Here is a 21675-nt window from a genome sequence, read left to right as displayed (position 1 = left end):
ATATATTTGCCCGTGAAGCCCTTTTTGTGCAAAGCAATGATGACGGCACGTGTTTCCTTGCAGGTAACCATGGTTGACAGAGGAAGAACAATGATTCCATGCACCTCCTTTTGAAGCTTCCAGTCTGTTATTCGACCTCAATCAGCATGACAGAGTCATCTCAAGCCTTGTCCTCGTCAACACTCACACCTGTGTTAACTGTCAACTGGTCCTTTTGTGGCAGGGCTGAAATGCAGTGGAAATGTTGTTGGGGGATTCAGTTAATTTGCATGGCAAATAAGGATTTTGCAATTAATTGTAATTAATCTGATCACTCTTCATAACATTCTGAAGTATATGCAAATTGACATCATACAAACTGAGGCAGCAGACTTTGTGAAAATTAATATTTGTGTCATTCTCAAAACATTTGGACACGACTGTATGTGACCAATAAAATTTGATTTGATTTAACCCTTACTCTAAACCTAACCCTAGCCCTTACTCTAAACCTAACCCTAAACTTAACCCTAACTCTAAACCTAACCCTAACTATAACCTTAGCCAAGCAATTGCTTATCAACAGATAGTTTGTTGATAGTATGACCATCTGTAGAGCATCTACAGATGGAAAATCCGGACTATCCAAATAAAGTGTGATCTTGAATTGTGTACAGTGCATTCATTACCTCTGTTTCTGTTCATTACAGAACCACTACCATTCCACTACAGCCCCATGTACCTGAAAGTTACTGTGTTAACGCTTGGGCTGCCTTATTCCCCCTTTAACCAGGGGTGATGTCAAATACACTACAAGTTCTCCTGCAACAGGTTGATCAAATTAAGATCCTACATCTGTATGGATTATCCACACACTCGTTTCACTTCTTTGAAGTACACTGCAAGAAGTGTTACATTCACAGTGTTAATGTTTTTAACTTGTATTTTTTTAGAATTAGTTTGTTTTAACATCTGTGTTTTCGCATGTACATCGATTGTTATTGATCTTATGCTATGCAAAGATAAATAACACAATATTCTAAACAATTGCAATCTGTAAGTGGTTGGATTTACAAAGCAAACAGCAAGAGTAAAAATGTACTCTGACGGAGTTGTTAATTCAAAACAACACAAGAAAAGTGTAAAATGGCATGGGAGTGAATTAAAAACGACACTGAAAGGGTGAAATGGCCATAAATGTAATAATAATCAACCCTATGACCAGAGTAGTTTTAACTCAAAATGGGGGTGGGATCATATAAACCCCAAAATGCTGTTGAATTTAAATCCATGGGAGTTGAATTACCTCTTATTGTGATTTTACTATGTGGACTAGGCTGGCACACATGAAACATTAGGCTCCATGCTGTCATGGGGCCAGAGTGGAGAGCAGAGGACAGTAGAGGGGTAAGACCCCTTGGCCCTGGTCTCTTTGGCCCCTGTGGGTGGAGGACAGCCGCAGGGACCCGTGAATCCCTCCTTATGTCACCTCCTTTGTTGACCACAGTTATCAAGCACAGTACCCTTTTATTTCTCATATAGTAGTAAATCAATCCAATCTCACCGTCCAGAACATTCTATCCTCTCCAACTGAGCCCATCCTTTTCTATCCTCAGCCCTTTACATGCTCTCTCTCCTCCCACTTCATTTCACCACATATTTTGGAGAACCCAGAGCGCGCACACACACACACACCATAAACTGTCACAGACCAACAGACTACGCCTCACGTATCCTCTCAGTCAGTCCATAGCATAGCATCGCCACAGGCATATGACAACTTAGAGAAGTAGTGACAATAACAAGCTGGCTTTAGACTCTCTGTGGCTTTGGGGTCAGTTGCAGTTAGGTGACTTTCTCAGCACGTACAGTATTCTCTAAGGAAGGGTCAATTGACTTGGTCAAATTTACCTTAAGGTCTGCTTTTAAACTCCTTATAATGGTTATACACAAGTGACTAATACAACGTTAAAAAGTTCTGGGTTTATAGGGAGTTTATAAGCAGCCTTTTCCAGTTTTAGCCTAAAGTTTACTCTACGCCTTAGAGAAAACCTTACCTGAGTAGATGTTAGTGTGAGCAGTGACATTGGCCTCCTCTTCCTCAGCTCCATACACTTCCTCAGTTTACAGATCTGGTGTCCAGTCCTGCGGTTCAGACAGCAGCTACACTGGCCACAGTTGATCTTCCTTAGGCACGGCTCACACCCTCCACACCGGCTCCTCTTCTTCCTCTCCCTCCTCTGGATGATCCGTGGGGTTCGGGGCAGAGATGTACCCCCGTCCAGGTGTCCCAGGTCCAGGCTAGGGTGTCCAGGGGGGCTAAGTTCCCCATATCCAGTCTCTGACTCAGTGTCGAAGGAGTAGGAGGATTGGGTGCTCTCAGAGCTGCAGGAGAAGGAGAATGAGAACTTGGAGCTAGAACTCTCCTGGTTAGGGATGCAGGAAGTCTTTGGCACTGAACCCAGATCAGATACAGAGACAGATGCAATATCTGTGTTTGGTTCAGACCCTGTGTTCGGTTCAGACCTTGTGTCTGTGTTTGGGAGTGATGGTTGTGGCTCATCTTGGTTGTACTTGTTGTGAGTCATTGGACCAGAACCCAGGTCACAATCAGAGACAGATACAATGTCTTTGTCTGGTTCAGACCCAGTGGTGAAGACGTCTTTCTTTGTGTATGGGAGTGATGATGATGATGGTGGTTCTTCTGGGTAATTGTTGTGGTTGTTTGACAATGGACCCAGGTCAGGTACAGACACAGTGATGGGGACCTCCGCGTTGGTGTACAGGTCTGACGATGATGATGCAGATGATGAAGATAATTTTACATTGAGGTGATTGGATGACTCTTTGGTCTCTTTGTCCACTGGTCTGAGAAGTTGTCTAGCCTCTGGAGAGACAGGGCTCTCTGGGCTCTGACCGGGTGCTGGGTTCGCTGGGATTACACATAGAGACTTGTGGGGTTCACTGAGGAAGGCAACTGAGAGACTTAGTGATACTGGGTGCACTGAGGTCGTCTGTGATGTCTGATGGAAAGTAGTTGGAACTTTTAAAGGTTTATGGATTTCAACAGTTTGGGTAGGTTGGATTAGTTTTGCACCGTGGTTCAGAACCTTAATGTCATGTGACATTGTGGGGTGAAGTGTAAAGGTCGGGTGAGGATGAGGGAGAGGGGGTGACACCAGGTCTGAGGTAGCTGGTTCAGCGACAGATGGGGGATGGACAGGTGATTTCATCATCAACACATCATCCTGCAGAGGTGGCTTTTGGGGCTGAGAGACAGAAATACTGGAGCTTGTGTCTGGAGGTCTGCTGATAAAATCTCTCTTCTCCAATCTCTCGTCTTTCTCCTCTCTTTCCTTGGTCTCCTTCACCTTGACTATCTCCACTCTCTCCTCCCCCTCTGCTTTCTTCTTTTCTTCATCAGTCTTCTCTCCTTCCTCCACTGCTTCCTCCTCTACTGCTTCCTTTCTGTCCTTCTCCAACCTCTCCCCTCCTCTCTGCTCCTCTGCATGAGTATCTCTCTCTCTCTGCTCGTTCTCAATCTGCTCAGCTCCAAGGTTAATCTTGGCTTTGTCTTCACCTTTAGGGACGACTGACACTTCCTGCCTCTCATCACTGGTAGAGTCACCAAGCTCATGGCTCTGGTAGAATTGCGCTGAATTTCCCTCGCTAATATTATTGACTAGCTTTTCCTGTTGTTGGTCAACACTGATGGGGTCATTGAGCTCAGAGTGTTTGCCCTCACCACTCTGGCTGAAAGGCTTATTGTGTGGGTCAGTACCAACCGCGTCACCATTATGGGCAACTAACTCTTCATGTTTGTCATCACTAGCTGAGTCATCAGTTCTCAGGATAAGAGGTTTGCCCTCACCATCATGGCCGACTCCTGGCTCCTGCTGGTCAATGCAGGAATGGTCATCAAGTTCAGTCCTCTGGTTAGGTTTGCCCTCACTATCATGACTGACTTCTGGTTCCTGCTGGTCAACACAGGAAGTGTCATCAAGTTCAGTCCTTAGGTTAAGAGGTTGGCCCTCACTATCATGGCTGACTACCTCCTTCTCTTGGTCAATCATACTAGGGACTATACTACCAGGGTCAGACTCCTCAGGTCTTTCGCTACATCTCTGACCCCTTGCTCCCCTCGCCCCCCTCCCTCTGGCTTTCTTCCCTCCCCTGCTAGGCTTTACCGTCAGGGGAGGAAACTTCTTGGAGCACCCCATGCCCCGTAAGGACATCCTGCACCCCGGCGGATCCTCTCCCACCCCATGCTGGAGCAGAGGATTACCCCGGCTCCTTAGCCTCACTGATCCTGTTACATGCACAGGGGCATGGTTAACCCTACCAGGGGACCCCCCCGGGACCTGACTGCCAAGCCTGCCAACCCCACTCCTCCCTGGGCTTCTGGCCGGCTGGGCCTGGGTCCTGGTTGTGGATCTTCGGGGTGGTTTCGGTGTCGACTGTGGGCTCTCAAAGGCTTTTCCTCTAAACTTGCTGGAGTTGGAGATCTGCCTCTTGGCGGTGGTGGTGGTGGTTGTTGTTGTGGGTATCACCTTGCAGCCATTCCTTGTCTGTGGTGGGGGTTGTCTCTTAGGGGGTTTGGGAGTAGGAGGCATAGTGGAGGATGTGAGAGGGCAGAGATGGGGCAGTCGGCATGGGAACCAGGTGAATGGTTGTTCTCAGCTGTGCTACAACTTCAACTTTTTTTTCTCTCTTCCTTAATTTTTTTGAGAGTGGATTACTGGCTTACACTGACACTCATATGTTGATTTATTTTCCCACCATGTTGAAGACCTGTGCAAGGACCTGGAGGGAATTGATAAAGAAAATAAAAAATATGTTAAAATAACTGTCTGTTTCTCTATTAGTGCACTATATAACACTATATAACACACCCAAACACATCAGTGTTTGACTGACAACACTAAGGAGAAAACCTTTTTATTTTCCTAACAAAACATGCCTGGTCACACGTTTTTTTTGTATGTACTGGGTATAATAGAACCCAATTGTATAATTTGTAGCAGATGTTTAGACATCTTGAACTGCATGGTGTTGCATTCGGGCAATGAAGCGTGTGACTGCAAATAGAACACGTATGAGGTATCAGGTGTAACTATATGGGTTAATTGTATAGTGTTGAAGATTGTCGAGTTACCAGCCGTCTTTCACTTTCAACTGATCATGTTCAATAAACTCGCCTTGTGAGCCCACTTTAGGCTACTGCAGTTTTCCCTACTGTGTCCCTTTAACGAAAGGAATGGCGCCGGGCCTGCCGTGCCAAATACGGTCCGTATTTGGCTTAGCCGACTAAACAGTTTACAACACACAACACCTTGTCAAAGCAATGATCCGTGAAGTAGAGACATGTTATTACCATGTAGTTAACATAATACACAATAACCCTTTCCTATAAATAAAGGATTAATTGCAATATCAATAATATATTTGCATGATTAATCAACATGCTAAAATCTCAAAACGCTCCTTCTTCTTCCGCATGGCGGTGGTATTTATTTTATATTTAGGTTAAGCCATTTAACAGTTAAAAGGCAGAAGTGAAGCCCTTTAAAAAGTATAGGCTGCCACACAACACCGGACTTGGCTCGCGGCCTACTTTTTTACTGCACGAGTTTCAGACGGAAGCGTAATGACAATGTTGTAACCAGCTTGCAACACTTTTGCCGCGTCGAGTAGATTTTCTTGCACTTGACCGAATGTCCGAAAAATATCGAGTATTTGACACTCGTGGCATTGGATGGCTGGCTAAGCTATTCGTGAATGTCACAAATAACATACGTGTTGTTGGTTTATATGTTATTTACACGTTGACTTTAAAAGGCAGCTCAAATACTTTACATACCAGAGAGACAGATGCACTGTCTGAATTGCTAATAATATTCCACTCCTGATAGACACTGACGATCATTGTATTGGTTTCACTCGGAAAATATGGCTGGTTAGTAGCTCTTCTTTACAACGCTGATACATTGACACAATCTACCAATACTGTTTTTATCAACACGTATATAGCCATACTGAATAAAACACAATTTAAAGCGTAAATCCTTCTTGTGTCAATCCATTCGGGGAAGCCCTCTCTCCCTCCTCTCCCAGACGCGACCTACGGTCTCGAGTCAACTCAGCTCTGGAGTGAAGGGTCATTGGGAAAACCTGGAATGGAGCATTTGTCTACTTTCTCTAATGAGTAGAGGTAACAAACTACTATCAAACTACTTCAAACCCTAGATAACCTTTAACAAGCTAATGTTTTGCTTCATATTCTGTATGGTTTACAACTGTGTAATAATAACAGCTTTAAAATATGTTTTAGAACTGTGTAATAATAACACCTTAAAAACACTAACCTGCTCCACAAAAGTACTATTTGACCCTATATGTAGGAAATGATTAAGTGTTTAGGCAGTTGTTGACATATTATTAATTGACACATTTATGGTTTAATTATGCCGTTTTTATTATTTGCCAATGACGTCATTCGCATGAGACAGTGGATCTGTGCACACGAAGGGCACCAGTTGTTAGTGATCATAAAAACATGTGCCTTAACCCTTCATACATACATTTAACCGGTAGCCAGTTGTTTTTTGTATTGCTGTTTGCCTAATCACATTTCGCTATTCTTTAGCTACGCATTTCTCGCAAAAAATAGTGGCCAGAAACTGAACTCACAATTGTCGCTCGGTGAGGTTGTCTCCACGAGTGCCCGCAAGGCAGGTTTCTTCTGGGAATCAGGAAGCGACGGAGGCTACCTGCAAATGCTAACGCTGGCGAGATTTGTTTTGCAACGGTTGTTCATCTGACAGTGCTGACCTAGCAGTGGGTAAGATGGCTAATATAAGTTATTAGTACAGCAACAGTCGATTGAACTGTGAGTCAGTGTTTGAACAGTCCAGTAGAGATTCGAAATTGTAGCTAGTTGACTATTTAACGTTCATCTGCTAGTAACGCACGATAACTCGACTTCAATGACAGCTAGCTACTACTAGCTATTTTTTTTGTTTTGACACGTGACTAGCCAGCTAACCAAATGATGTATTGATTATACATTGTTTTACTGATCAACAGTTTACGACGTTATGCCTCACATAATTATGTGCCTCTCAAGGCAAGGCAGAATGTCAGTGTTAGTAAGTTATATTGTTGGTCTGATAATGACGTCGAGCGTTGTCCTTTTTAATGCTGAGAATGTAATGTAGCTGTTGTGTTTTTTTCTTTGCATAGTTATGGATGCATTCGGGTCCTGATTGAACTCACACGTCATGGCAACGGAAGATGCAGTCTCACCCGTGGTCGTCCTGTGATCCCCGACCACACTCAGGGGGACTATCACTTTGTCCGCTCCTTCGTAGCTGGAGGTAAGGGTGGAGGTAAGGGTGGACGTAAGGCTGGAGGTAAGGCTGGAGGTAAGGGCGGAGGTAAGGGCGGAGGTAAGGCTGGAGGTAAGGCTGGAGGTAAGGCTGGAGGTAAGGCTGGAGGTAAGGGCGGAGGTAAGGGCGGCTGCAGACTTCACTAGTGATGCTAATACAGAAATACAATACAGAACATACAGTAGTACACATCCAGTGACACAAGCCCTGGTTCTGATGAGCTGCATAGTGTGCAGGCAATTCATCTGGCAATAAGACTACTATCATCTAAATTAAAACTCACCAGAGATCCAGAAGAAATGGGTATATGTCTACAGAGTTCTGACAACTTAAACACCTAGACCTTGGCAGAGCGATATAGGCATAATGAGTTTGTGAGTAGGTTTCACAGACCCAGATTAAGCTGACTTGTCTTGGACCTGGATTAAAAAGCATGCTCAATGGCGATTCTTTTTAGTCCAGGACTAAGCTTAAAGCTGAAATCCGCACCACTGTTCAGTCAGCATCAGGTGAAACAGCACTGTTCACCCCCAGCGCATTTGTTGTTGTTTTTGTTTTGTTGATGAAACAGGGGAGAGGAGCATCCAGAATTCTGGGAAAACAAAATGGCGTGCAATGATGTCCGAGGGAAAGAAACGGTGTTGGTTGTTTGTTGCATAAACGGCTGGATACCAGCTTTAATGCAGGTTAGGGAAACTGGCACAGAATGTGCAGGTTATTATTTATATACAAATATAGATACAGTGCCTGGAGTAGAGGTCGACCGATCATGATTTTTCAATGCCGATAACGATTATTGGAGGACCAAAAAAGCCGATACCGATTAATCAGCAGATTTTAACATTTTTTAAAAATGTATTTAATTTAATTTGTAATAATGACAATTATAACAATACTGAATGAACACTTATTTTAACTTAATATAAAACATCAATAAAATCAAGTTAGCCTCAAATAAATAATGAAACATGTTCAATTTGGTTTAAATAATGCCAAAACAAAGTGTTGGAGAAGAAAGTAAAAGTGCAATATGTGCCATGTAAAAAAGTTAACGTTTAAGTTCCTTGCTCAGAACATGGGAACATATGAAAGTTGGTGGTTCCTTTTTACATGAGACTTTAAAATGAGTATTTATAGGACTATTTCTCTCTATACCATTTTGTATTTCATATACCTTTGACTATTGGATGTTCTTATAGGCACTATAGTATTGCCAGTGTAACAGTATAGCTTCCGTCCCCCTCCTCGCCCCTACCTGGGCTCGAACCAGGAACACATCGACAACAGCCACTGCTCCAAAAAAGCAGTGGCCCTTGCAGCGCAAGGGGAATAACTACTCCAAATCTAAAAGCGAGTGACGTTTGAAACAGTAGCGCACACCCAGCTAACTAGCTAGCCATTTCACATTGGTTACACCAGCCATAAGGCTGATGGGCTTGAAGTCATAAACAGCGCTGTGCTTGCGAAAAGCTGCTGGCAAAACGCACGAAAGTGCTGTTTGAATGAATGATTACAGGCCTGCTGCTGCTCAGTCAGACTGCTCTATCAAGTCAGACTTAATTATAACATAATAACACAGAAATATGAGCCTTTGGTCATTAATATGATCGAATCCGGAAACTATCATTCCAAAAACAAAACGTTTATTATTTCAGCGAAATACAGAACCGTTCTGTATTTTATCTAACAGCTGGCATCTATAAGTCTAAATATTCTTGTTACATTGCACAACCTTCAATTCTGTCATAATTCTGGCAAATTAGTTCGCAATGAGCCAGACAGACCAAACTGTTGCATATACCCTGACTAAATCAAATCAAATTTATTTATATAGCCCTTCGTACATCAGCTGATATCTCAAAGTGCTGTACAGAAACCCAGCCTAAAACCCCAAACAGCAAGCAATGCAGGTGTAGAAGCACGTGCAATGCAGGTGTAGAAGCACGTGCAATGAACGCAAGAGAAATGACACAATTTCACCTGGTTGATATTGCCTGCTAAACTGGATTAGTAGTTATAACTAGTGATTATGATTGATTGTTTTTTATAAGATAAGTTTAATGCTAGCTAGCAATTTACCTTGGCTTCTACTGGATTACGCGTAACAGGCAGGCTACTCGTGGAGTGGTTAGAGCGGTTGCAAGATTGAAACCCCTGAGCTAACAATATGAAAATCTGTCCTTCTGCCCCTGAACAAGGCAGTTAACCCACAGTTCCTAGGCAGTCATTGAAAATAAGAATGTGTTCTTAACTCACTTGCCTAGTTAAATAAAAGGTCTGTTGTCTATACAGTATATATGGTGCCTGTAGAAGTCACATGACGGTGTCAAGGTCTGTTGTAGATACGGTGCCTGGAGAAGTCACATGACGGTGTCAAGGTCTGTTGTCTATACAGTAGATACGGTGCCTGGAGAAGTCACATGACGGTGTCAAGGTCTGTTGTCTATACAGTAGATACGTTGCCTGGAGAAGTCACATGACGGTGTCAAGGTCTGTTGTCTATACAGTAGATACGTTGCCTGGAGAAGTCACATGACGGTGTCAAGGTCTGTTGTCTATACAGTAGATACGTTGCCTGGAGAAGTCACATGACGGTGTCAAGGTCTGTTGTCTATACAGTAGATACGTTGCCTGGAGAAGTCACATGACGGTGTCAAGGTCTGTTGTAGATACGGTGCCTGGAGAAGTCACATGACGGTGTCAAGGTCTGTTGTCTATACAGTAGATACGGTGCCTGTAGAAGTCACATGACGGTAGTCAAGGTCTGTTGTCTATACAGTAGATACGGTGCCTGTAGAAGTCACATGACGGTAGTCAAGGTCTGTTGTCTATACAGTAGATACGGTGCCTGTAGAAGTCACATGACGGTGGTCAAGGTCTGTTGTCTATACAGTAGATACGGTGCCTGTAGAAGTCACATGACGGTAGTCAAGGTCTGTTGTCTATACAGTAGATACGGTGCCTGTAGAAGTCACATGACGGTAGTCAAGGTCTGTTGTCTATACAGTAGATACGGTGCCTGTAGAAGTCACATGACGGTGTCATGGTCTGTTGTCTATACAGTAGATACGGTGCCTGTAGAAGTCACATGACGGTGTCAAGGTCTGTTGTCTATACAGTAGATACGGTGCCTGTAGAAGTCACATGACGGTGTCAAGGTCTGTTGTCTATACAGTAGATACGGTGCCTGGAGAAGTCACATGACGGTGTCAAGGTCTGTTGTCTATACAGTAGATACGGTGCCTGTAGAAGTCACATGACGGTAGTCAAGGTCTGTTGTCTATACAGTAGATACGGTGCCTGGAGAAGTCACATGACGGTGTCAAGGTCTGTTGTCTATACAGTAGATACGGTGCCTGTAGAAGTCACATGACGGTAGTCAAGGTCTGTTGTCTATACAGTAGATACGGTGCCTGTAGAAGTCACATGACGGTAGTCAAGGTCTGTTGTCTATACAGTAGATACGGTGCCTGTAGAAGTCACATGACGGTGTCAAGGTCTGTTGTCTATACAGTAGATACGGTGCCTGTAGAAGTCACATGACGGTGTCAAGGTCTGTTGTCTATACAGTAGATACGGTGCCTGTAGAAGTCGCATGACGGTAGTCAAGGTCTGTTGTCTATACAGTAGATACGGTGCCTGGAGAAGTCACATGACGGTAGTCAAGGTCTGTTGCTATAACAGGTTGTGTGTATCATCATCCATCTGCCAGTTATATTGAGGCTATTACTCTGTTCTCTGTAACTAAGATTGTCTTATTAGTCAGATGGTGAACATGGAAAGAAACCCCATGACCTGTCCAAAGTGATGTAATATGCATTTATCCAAACTAACGTGTTTATGGTCTGGGTTCATCCAACAGATAATTCTTCAGATTAATGTAATGGTCATTTTACTTAGTCTAGCCCAGATATGCTCATGTTGAGGGTGTCTGTATCTGTCTGGGTGTGTTTAGGTGTAGCAGGATGAAGTGCCAAATACACCCTCGCTCCTCTGGACAGAGTGAAGATCTTACTGCAAGCCAACAGTCCCCACGACAAAGACCTGGGTAAGAACTGGATAACTCTGCTGCGGTGGAAGTGTTACTGAACATGTAAACATGTGTGTCTTTTGTCAGTTGGTTTGTCAGTGTCACTCATGTATCACCCCTCCCATGGACATCTGACACGGGTTTTCCTTCTTCTACCACCTGGTTGCAGCGAAAACTAAACTATGACATCTTGCTTATTTCTCTCCTTCACTCTCTCCTCGAGGTGTGGTAGCTACTCTCCGTGTCGTGCCAAGAAAGGAGGGTTACCTGGGGCTCTATGAAGGCAATGGGGCCATGATGGTCAGGATACTCTCCTACGGAGCTATCCAGTTCATGGCCTTTGACAAATACAGGAAGATCCTCAGTAAACAGCTGGGCGTCTCTGGACACATCCACAGGCCCGTGGTCGGTGCTATGGCAGGTGAGAGAAGATCCTCAGTAAACAGCTGGGCGTCTCTGGACACATCCACAGGCCCGTAGTCGGTGCTATGGCAGGTGAGAGAAGATCCTCAGTAAACAGCTGGGCGTCTCTGGACACATCCACAGGCCCGTGGTCGGTGCTATGGCAGGTGAGAGAAGATCCTCAGTAAACAGCTGGGCGTCTCTGGACACATCCACAGGCCCGTAGTCGGTGCTATGGCAGGTGAGAGAAGATCCTCAGTAAACAGCTGGGCGTCTATGGACACATCCACAGGCCCGTGGTCGGTGCTATGGCAGGTGAGAGAAGATCCTCAGTAAACTGCTGGGCGTCTCTGGACACATCCACAGGCCCGTGGTCGGTGCTATGGCAGGTGAGAGAAGATCCTCAGTAAACAGCTGGGCGTCTCTGGACACATCCACAGGCCCGTAGTCGGTGCTATGGCAGGTGAGAGAAGATCCTCAGTAAACAGCTGGGCATCTCTGGACACATCCACAGGCCCGTGGTCGGTGCTATGGCAGGTGAGAGAAGATCCTCAGTAAACAGCTGGGCGTCTCTGGACACATCCACAGGCCCGTGGTCGGTGCTATGGCAGGTGAGAGAAGATCCTCAGTAAACAGCTGGGCGTCTCTGGACACATCCACAGGCCCGTGGTCGGTGCTATGGCAGGTGAGAGAAGATCCTCAGTAAACAGCTGGGCGTCTCTGGACACATTCACAGGCCCGTAGTCGGTGCTATGGCAGGTGAGAGAAGATCCTCAGTAAACAGCTGGGCGTCTCTGGACACATCCACAGGCCCGTGGTCGGTGCTATGGCAGGTGAGAGAAGATCCTCAGTAAACAGCTGGGCGTCTCTGGACACATCCACAGGCCCGTAGTCGGTGCTATGGCAGGTGAGAGAAGATCCTCAGTAAACAGCTGGGCGTCTCTGGACACATCCACAGGCCCGTGGTCGGTGCTATGGCAGGTGAGAGAAGATCCTCAGTAAACAGCTGGGCGTCTCTGGACACATCCACAGGCCCGTGGTCGGTGCTATGGCAGGTGAGAGAAGATCCTCAGTAAACAGCTGGGCGTCTCTGGACACATCCACAGGCCCGTAGTCGGTGCTATGGCAGGTGAGAGAAGATCCTCAGTAAACAGCTGGGCGTCTCTGGACACATCCACAGGCCCGTGGTCGGTGCTATGGCAGGTGAGAGAAGATCCTCAGTAAACAGCTGGGCGTCTCTGGACACATCCACAGGCCCGTAGTCGGTGCTATGGCAGGTGAGAGAAGATCCTCAGTAAACAGCTGGGCGTCTCTGGACACATCCACAGGCCCGTGGTCGGTGCTATGGCAGGTGAGAGAAGATCCTCAGTAAACAGCTGGGCGTCTCTGGACACATCCACAGGCCCGTGGTCGGTGCTATGGCAGGTGAGAGAAGATCCTCAGTAAACAGCTGGGCGTCTCTGGACACATCCACAGGCCCGTGGTCGGTGCTATGGCAGGTGAGAGAAGATCCTCAGTAAACAGCTGGGCGTCTCTGGACACATCCACAGGCCCGTGGTCGGTGCTATGGCAGGTGAGAGAAGATCCTCAGTAAACAGCTGGGCGTCTCTGGACACATCCACAGGCCCGTGGTCGGTGCTATGGCAGGTGAGAGAAGATCCTCAGTAAACAGCTGGGCGTCTCTGGACACATCCACAGGCCCGTAGTCGGTGCTATGGCAGGTGAGAGAAGATCCTCAGTAAACAGCTGGGCGTCTCTGGACACATCCACAGGCCCGTGGTCGGTGCTATGGCAGGTGAGAGAAGATCCTCAGTAAACAGCTGGGCGTCTCTGGACACATCCACAGGCCCGTAGTCGGTGCTATGGCAGGTGAGAGAAGATCCTCAGTAAACAGCTGGGCGTCTCTGGACACATCCACAGGCCCGTGGTCGGTGCTATGGCAGGTGAGAGAAGATCCTCAGTAAACAGCTGGGCGTCTCTGGACACATCCACAGGCCCGTGGTCGGTGCTATGGCAGGTGAGAGAAGATCCTCAGTAAACAGCTGGGCGTCTCTGGACACATCCACAGGCCCGTGGTCGGTGCTATGGCAGGTGAGAGAAGATCCTCAGTAAACAGCTGGGCGTCTCTGGACACATCCACAGGCCCGTGGTCGGTGCTATGGCAGGTGAGAGAAGATCCTCAGTAAACAGCTGGGCGTCTATGGACACATCCACAGGCCCGTGGTCGGTGCTATGGCAGGTGAGAGAAGATCCTCAGTAAACAGCTGGGCGTCTCTGGACACATCCACAGGCCCGTGGTCGGTGCTATGGCAGGTGAGAGAAGATCCTCAGTAAACAGCTGGGCGTCTCTGGACACATCCACAGGCCCGTAGTCGGTGCTATGGCAGGTGAGAGAAGATCCTCAGTAAACAGCTGGGCGTCTCTGGACACATCCACAGGCCCGTGGTCGGTGCTATGGCAGGTGAGAGAAGATCCTCAGTAAACAGCTGGGCGTCTCTGGACACATCCACAGGCCCGTGGTGGTGCTATGGCAGGTGAGAAGATCCTCAGTAAACAGCTGGGCGTCTCTGGACACATCCACAGGCCCGTGGTCGGTGCTATGGCAGGTGAGAGAAGATCCTCAGTAAACAGCTGGGCGTCTCTGGACACATCCACAGGCCCGTAGTCGGTGCTATGGCAGGTGAGAGAAGATCCTCAGTAAACAGCTGGGCGTCTCTGGACACATCCACAGGCCCGTGGTCGGTGCTATGGCAGGTGAGAGAAGATCCTCAGTAAACAGCTGGGCGTCTCTGGACACATCCACAGGCCCGTGGTCGGTGCTATGGCAGGTGAGAGAAGATCCTCAGTAAACAGCTGGGCGTCTCTGGACACATCCACAGGCCCGTGGTCGGTGCTATGGCAGGTGAGAGAAGATCCTCAGTAAACAGCTGGGCGTCTCTGGACACATCCACAGGCCCGTGGTCGGTGCTATGGCAGGTGAGAGAAGATCCTCAGTAAACAGCTGGGCGTCTCTGGACACATCCACAGGCCCGTGGTCGGTGCTATGGCAGGTGAGAGAAGATCCTCAGTAAACAGCTGGGCGTCTCTGGACACATCCACAGGCCCGTGGTCGGTGCTATGGCAGGTGAGAGAAGATCCGTGGTGAAAAGGGCCTCTTTCATGGAAGGGAGGGAGAATCCAGAAAAGACAAATGGAGGCTTGTATAATGCAGAGAAGATACTTCCTTACTCCTGATTATTTTTCCACAACAATAGTTTCAACAAAACACCAACAGTTGTTGGTTAGTATATTTCATCTTACCATGTTATTGTTGCTCAGGGATGACAGCAGTGATATGTACGTACCCTCTTGATGTGATCAGAGCCTGTCTGGCTTACCAGATGAAAGGACATCATCGCTACACGGGCATCAGAAATGCCTTCCAGACCATATACCTAAAGCTATGCTATTTTATTTGTTCTGACCTATCCCTTTATTTGTCTTTCAGTTTCACATTCAACCTGTTACCTGTGTTTGTGTTTCTCATTAACTGATTCTCAGTGGTGGTGTTTATTTTTAATTTTTAAAGGAAGGAGGCATCCCTGGCTTCTACAAGGGACTGATCCCAACTCTTATAGGCATGACTCCATATGTAGGTGAACACACACACACACACACACACACACACACACACACACACACACACACACACACACACACACACACACACACACACACACACACACACACACACACACACACACACACACACACGCGGTATTGTGACCCTCCCTCCAGGGTTCTTGTTCATTACCTTCAGCACGTTGAGGACTTCCCAGAGATACTGGGACGACCGTCCTCAGACAACCCAGAGGTGCTGGTGCTGTAGACCCACGTTAACCTGCTCTGTGGAAGGGGTGGCCGGAGCTGTCCACAGACCATATAGTAGGTTGATTGACTGATTGGGTGTTTGACTGATGGATTGATTGGTTTTAAAGACCTAACCTCTTCTCTTCTCCCTGTTCCCCCCTTCTCCGTCTCCTCTCCCTGTTCCCCTCTTCTCTTCTCCCTGTTCCCCTCTTCTCTTCTCCCTGTTCCCCTCTTCTCTTCTCCCTGTTCCCCCCTTCTCCGTCTCCTCTCCCTGTTCCCCTCTTCTCTTCTCCCTGTTCCCCTCTTCTCTTCTCCCTGTTCCCCTTTTCTCTTCTCCCTGTTCCCCTCTTCTCTTCTCCCTGTTCCCCTCTTCTCTTCTCCCTGTTCCCCTCTTCTCTTCTCCCTGTTCCCCTCTTCTCTTCTCCCTGTTCCCCTCTTCTCTTCTCCCTGTTCCCCTCTTCTCTTCTCCCTGTTCCCCTCTTCTCTTCTCCATGTTCCCCTCTTCTCTTCTCCATGTTCCCCTCTTCTCTTCTCCCTGTTCCCGTCTTCTCTTCTCCCTGTTCCCCTCTTCTCTTCTCCCTGTTCCCCTCTTCTCTTCTCCCTGTTCCCCTCTTCTCTTCTCCCTGTTCCCCCCTTCTCCGTCTCTTCTCCCTGTTCCCCCCTTCTCCGTCTCCTCTCCCTGTTCCCCTCTTCTCTTCTCCCTGTTCCCCTTTTCTCTTCTCCCTGTTCCCCTCTTCTCTTCTCCCTGTTCCCCTCTTCTCTTCTCCATGTTCCCCTCTTCTCTTCTCCATGTTCCCCTCTTCTCTTATCCCTGTTCCCCTCTTCTCTTCTCCCTGTTCCCCTCTTCTCTTCTCCCTGTTCCCCTCTTCTCTTCTCCATGTTCCCCTCTTCTCTTCTCCCTGTTCCCCTCTTCTCTTTTCCCTGTTCCCCCCTTCTCTTCTCCCTGTTCCCCTCTTCTCTTCTCCCTGTTCCCCTCTTCTCTTCTCCCTGTTCCCCTCTTCTCTTCTCCCTGTTCCCCTCTTCTCTTCTCCATGTTCCCCTCTTCTCTTCTCCATGTTCCCCTCTTCTCTTCTCCCTGTTCCCCTCTTCTCTTCTCCCTGTTCCCCTCTTCTCTTCTCCCTGTTCCCCTCTTCTCTTCTCCATGTTCCCCTCTTCTCTTTTCCCTGTTCCCCCCTTCTCTTCTCCCTGTTCCCCTCTTCTCTTCTCCCTGTTCCCCTCTTCTCTTCTCCCTGTTCCCCCCTTCTCCGTCTCCTCTCCCTGTTCCCCTCTTCTCTTCTCCCTGTTCCCCTCTTCTCTTCTCCCTGTTCCCCTCTTCTCTTCTCCCTGTTCCCCCTTCTCCGTCTCCTCTCCATGTTCCCCTCTTCTCTTCTCCACCCCTTTTCACCTCTTCGCCGTCTCCTGTCCCCGTTCCCCCTTCTCCGTCTCCTCTCCCTGTTCCCCTCTTTTCTTCACCGCCCCCTTTTCACCTCTTTTCAGTCTCCTCTCCCTGTTCCCCCTTCTCCGTCTCCTCTCCTTGTTCCCCCTTCTCCATCTCCTCTCCTTGTTCCCCCCTTCTCCGTCTCCTCTCCTTGTTCCCCCTCCTCCGTCTCCTCTCCCTGTTCCCCCTTCTCAGTCTCCTCTCCTTGTTCCCCCTCCTTCCTCTCCTTGTTCCCCCCTTCTCCGTCTCCTCTCCCTGTTCCCCCTTCTCAGTCTCCTCTCCTTGTTCCCCCCTTCTCAGTCTCCTCTCCTTGTTCCCCCCTTCTCCGTCTCCTCTCCTTGTTCCCCCCTTCTCCGTCTCCTCTCCCTGTTCCCCCCTTCTCCGTCTCCTCTCCTTGTTCCCCCCTTCTCCATCTCCTCTCCTTGTTCCCCCCTTCTCCGTCTCCTCTCCTCTCCTTGTTCCCCCTCCTCCGTCTCCTCTACTTGTTCTCCCATTCTCCGTCTCCTCTCCCTGTTCCCCCCCTTCTCAGTCTCCTCTCCCTGTTCCCCCCTTCTCCGTCTCCTCTCCTTGTTCCCCCCTTCTCCGTCTCCTCTCCCTGTTCCCCCCTTCTCCGTCTCCTCTCCTTGTTCCCCCCTTCTCCATCTCCTCTCCTTGTTCCCCCCTTCTCCGTCTCCTCTCCTTGTTCCCCCCTCCTCCGTCTCCTCTACTTGTTCTCCCATTTTCCGTCTCCTCTCCCTGTTACCCCCCTTCTCAGTCTCCTCTCCCTGTTCCCCCCCTTCTCAGTCTCCTCTCCCTGTTCCCCCCTTCTCAGTCTCCTCTCCCTGTTCCCCCTTCTCAGTCTCCTCTCCCTGTTCCCCCTTCTCCGTCTCCTCTCCCTGTTCCCCCTTCTCCGTCTCCTCTCCTTGTTCCCCCTTCTCCGTCTCCTCTCCTTGTTCCCCCTTCTCCGTCTCCTCTCCTTGTTCGCCCCTCCTCCGTCTCCTCTACTTGTTCTCCCATTCTCCGTCTCCTCTCCCTGTTCCCCCCTTCTCAGTCTCCTCTCCCTGTTCCCCCCTTCTCCGTCTCCTCTCCTTGTTCCCCCCTTCTCCGTCTCCTCTCCCTGTTCCCCCCTTCTCCGTCTCCTCTCCCTGTTCCCCCATTCTCCGTCTCCTCTCCCTGTTCCCCCCTTCTCCGTCTCCTCTCCCTGTTCCCCCATTCTCCGTCTCCTCTCCTTGTTCCCCCCTCCTCCGTCTCCTCTACTTGTTCTCCCATTCTCCGTCTCCTCTCCCTGTTCCCCCCTTCTCAGTCTCCTCTCCCTGTTCCCCCCTTCTCCGTCTCCTCTCCTTGTTCCCCCCTTCTCCGTCTCCTCTCCCTGTTCCCCCCTTCTCCGTCTCCTCTCCCTGTTCCCCCATTCTCCGTCTCCTCTCCCTGTTCCCCCCTTCTCCGTCTCCTCTCCCTGTTCCCCCCTTCTCCGTCTCCTCTCCTTGTTCCCCCCTCCTCCGTCTCCTCTCCCTGTTCCCCCGATCTCCGTCTCCTCTCCCTGTTCCCCCCTTCTCAGTCTCCTCTCCCTGTTCCCCCTTCTCCGTCTCCTCTCCCTGTTCCCTCCTTCTCCGTCTCCTCTCCCTGTTCCCCCCTTCTCCGTCTCCTCTCCTTGTTCCCCCCTTCTCCGTCTCCTCTCCCTGTTCCCCCTTCTCCGTCTCCTCTCCCTGTTCCCCTCTTCTCTTCTCCCTGTTCCCCTCTTCTCTTCTCCCTGTTCCCCTTTTCTCTTCTCCCTGTTCCCCTCTTCTCTTCTCCCTGTTCCCCTCTTCTCTTCTCCATGTTCCCCTCTTCTCTTCTCCATGTTCCCCTCTTCTCTTATCCCTGTTCCCCTCTTCTCTTATCCCTGTTCCCCCCTTCTCTTCTCCCTGTTCCCCTCTTCTCTTCTCCATGTTCCCCTCTTCTCTTCTCCCTGTTCCCCTCTTCTCTTTTCCCTGTTCCCCCTTCTCTTCTCCCTGTTCCCCTCTTCTCTTCTCCTCTGTTCCCCTCTTCTCTTCTCCCTGTTCCCCTCTTCTCTTCTCCCTGTTCCCCTCTTCTCTTCTCCATGTTCCCCTCTTCTCTTCTCCATGTTCCCCTCTTCTCTTCTCCCTGTTCCCCTCTTCTCTTCTCCTGTTCCCCTCTTCTCTTCTCCCTGTTCCCCTCTTCTCTTCTCCATGTTCCCCTCTTCTCTTTTCCCTGTTCCCCCCTTCTCTTCTCCCTGTTCCCCTCTTCTCTTCTCCCTGTTCCCCTCTTCTCTTCTCCCTGTTCCCCCCTTCTCCGTCTCCTCTCCCTGTTCCCCTCTTCTCTTCTCCCTGTTCCCCTCTTCTCTTCTCCCTGTTCCCCTCTTCTCTTCTCCCTGTTCCCCCCTTCTCCGTCTCCTCTCCATGTTCCCCTCTTCTCTTCTCCACCCCCTTTTCACCTCTTCGCCGTCTCCTGTCCCCGTTCCCCCTTCTCCGTCTCCTCTCCCTGTTCCCCTCTTTTCTTCACCGCCCCCTTTTCACCTCTTTTCAGTCTCCTCTCCCTGTTCCCCCTTCTCCGTCTCCTCTCCTTGTTCCCCCCTTCTCCATCTCCTCTCCTTGTTCCCCCCTTCTCCGTCTCCTCTCCTTGTTCCCCCCTCCTCCGTCTCCTCTCCCTGTTCCCCCCTTCTCAGTCTCCTCTCCTTGTTCCCCCCTCCTTCCTCTCCTTGTTCCCCCCTTCTCCGTCTCCTCTCCCTGTTCCCCCCTTCTCAGTCTCCTCTCCTTGTTCCCCCCTTCTCAGTCTCCTCTCCTTGTTCCCCCCTTCTCCGTCTCCTCTCCTTGTTCCCCCCTTCTCCGTCTCCTCTCCCTGTTCCCCCTTCTCCGTCTCCTCTCCTTGTTCCCCCTTCTCCATCTCCTCTCCTTGTTCCCCCTTCTCCGTCTCCTCTCCTCTCCTTGTTCCCCCTCCTCCGTCTCCTCTACTTGTTCTCCCATTCTCCGTCTCCTCTCCCTGTTCCCCCTTCTCAGTCTCCTCTCCCTGTTCCCCCTTCTCAGTCTCCTCTCCTTGTTCCCCCTTCTCCGTCTCCTCTCCCTGTTCCCCCCTTCTCCGTCTCCTCTCCTTGTTCCCCCTTCTCCATCTCCTCTCCTTGTTCCCCCCTTCTCCGTCTCCTCTCCTTGTTCCCCCCTCCTCCGTCTCCTCTACTTGTTCTCCCATTCTCCGTCTCCTCTCCCTGTTACCCCCCTTCTCAGTCTCCTCTCCCTGTTCCCCCCCTTCTCAGTCTCCTCTCCCTGTTCCCCCCTTCTCAGTCTCCTCTCCCTGTTCCCCCCTTCTCAGTCTCCTCTCCCTGTTCCCCCCTTCTCCGTCTCCTCTCCCTGTTCCCCCCTTCTCCGTCTCCTCTCCTTGTTCCCCCCTTCTCCGTCTCCTCTCCTTGTTCCCCCCTTCTCCGTCTCCTCTCCTTGTTCGCCCCTCCTCCGTCTCCTCTACTTGTTCTCCCATTCTCCGTCTCCTCTCCCTGTTCCCCCCCTTCTCAGTCTCCTCTCCCTGTTCCCCCCTTCTCCGTCTCCTCTCCTTGTTCCCCCCTTCTCCGTCTCCTCTCCCTGTTCCCCCCTTCTCCGTCTCCTCTCTCTGTTCCCCCATTCTCCGTCTCCTCTCCCTGTTCCCCCCTTCTCCGTCTCCTCTCCCTGTTCCCCCCTTCTCCGTCTCCTCTCCTTGGTCCCCCCTCCTCCGTCTCCTCTACTTGTTCTCCCATTCTCCGTCTCCTCTCCCTGTTCCCCCTTCTCAGTCTCCTCTCCCTGTTCCCCCTTCTCCGTCTCCTCTCCTTGTTCCCCCTTCTCCGTCTCCTCTCCCTGTTCCCCCTTCTCCGTCTCCTCTCCCTGTTCCCCATTCTCCGTCTCCTCTCCCTGTTCCCCCTTCTCCGTCTCCTCTCCCTGTTCCCCCTTCTCCGTCTCCTCTCCTTGTTCCCCCTCCTCCGTCTCCTCTCCCTGTTCCCCGATCTCCGTCTCCTCTCCCTGTTCCCCCTTCTCAGTCTCCTCTCCCTGTTCCCCCTTCTCCGTCTCCTCTCCTGTTCCCTCCTTCTCCGTCTCCTCTCCCTGTTCCCCCCTTCTCCGTCTCCTCTCCTTGTTCCCCCTTCTCCGTCTCCTCTCCCTGTTCCCCCTTCTCCGTCTCCTCTCCCTGTTCCCCCTTCTCAGTCTCCTCTCCCTGTTCCCCCTTCTCCATCTCCTCTCCTTGTTCCCCCTCCTCCGTCTCCTCTCCTTGTTCCCCCCTTCTCCGTCTCCTCTCCCTGTTCCCCCTTCTCCGTCTCCTCTCCCTGTTCCCCCCGTCTCCGTCTCCTCTCCCTGTTCCCCCCTTCTCCGTCTCCTCTCCCTGTTCCCCCCTTCTCCGTCTCCTCTCCCTGTTCCCCCCTTCTCCGTCTCCTCTCCCTGTTCCCCCTTCTCCGTCTCCTCTCCTTGTTCCCCCTTCTCCGTCTCCTCTCCCTGTTCCCCCTTCTCCGTCTCCTCTCCCTGTTCCCCCCTTCTCCGTCTCCTCTCCCTGTTCCCCCCTTCTCCTTCTCCTCTCCTTGTTCCCCCCTCCTCCGTCTCCTCTCCTTGTTCCCCCCTTCTCCGTCTCCTCTCCCTGTTCCCCCTTCTCCGTCTCCTCTCCCTGTTCCGCCCTCCTCCGTCTCTTCT

At 49.9% G+C, this 21675-nt stretch overlaps 1 protein-coding gene and 1 long non-coding RNA gene across 44 annotated transcripts in view; one reads left to right on the top strand and one right to left on the bottom strand.

The window, feature by feature from the left end:
- LOC118380482 (methylcytosine dioxygenase tet3-A-like) overlaps window positions 1-6123 on the bottom strand; it is a 115416-nt gene extending 109293 nt beyond the window's left edge. For both annotated transcript variants that reach the window (XM_052498759.1, XM_052498760.1), the window contains exons 1-2: window positions 5840-6123; window positions 2037-4782 (exon numbers count right to left, since the gene is read on the bottom strand). In XM_052498759.1, the coding sequence (XP_052354719.1) occupies window positions 2037-4592 (2556 nt within the window). In that variant the 5' untranslated portion in view covers window positions 4593-4782; window positions 5840-6123. The remainder of the gene's footprint in view (window positions 1-2036; window positions 4783-5839) is intronic.
- A 364-nt stretch (window positions 6124-6487) lies between these two features.
- On the top strand, window positions 6488-19884 carry LOC127916548 (uncharacterized). Of its 42 annotated transcripts, none has more exons than XR_008095306.1 (11): window positions 6488-6820; window positions 7222-9745; window positions 10130-10357; window positions 10526-10638; window positions 10695-10751; window positions 10978-12040; window positions 12337-12484; window positions 12559-13964; window positions 14039-14260; window positions 14406-15723; window positions 19568-19884. It is a non-coding gene; the product is annotated as an uncharacterized LOC127916548 (long non-coding RNA). The 42 variants fall into 42 exon arrangements; XR_008095304.1 differs by having other exon boundaries at window positions 10921-12040; XR_008095309.1 differs by lacking the exon at window positions 10695-10751 and having other exon boundaries at window positions 10130-10300; window positions 10526-10581; window positions 10865-12040.
- Window positions 19885-21675: the final 1791 nt, after the last annotated feature.

The sequence above is a fragment of the Oncorhynchus keta genome, chromosome 36, assembly GCF_023373465.1.
Source record: "Oncorhynchus keta strain PuntledgeMale-10-30-2019 chromosome 36, Oket_V2, whole genome shotgun sequence".
Classification (NCBI taxonomy): Eukaryota; Metazoa; Chordata; class Actinopteri; order Salmoniformes; family Salmonidae; genus Oncorhynchus; species Oncorhynchus keta.
The sequence above is the reverse complement of the archived record's forward strand: the minus strand, read 5'-3'. Positions and strand labels throughout refer to the sequence as shown.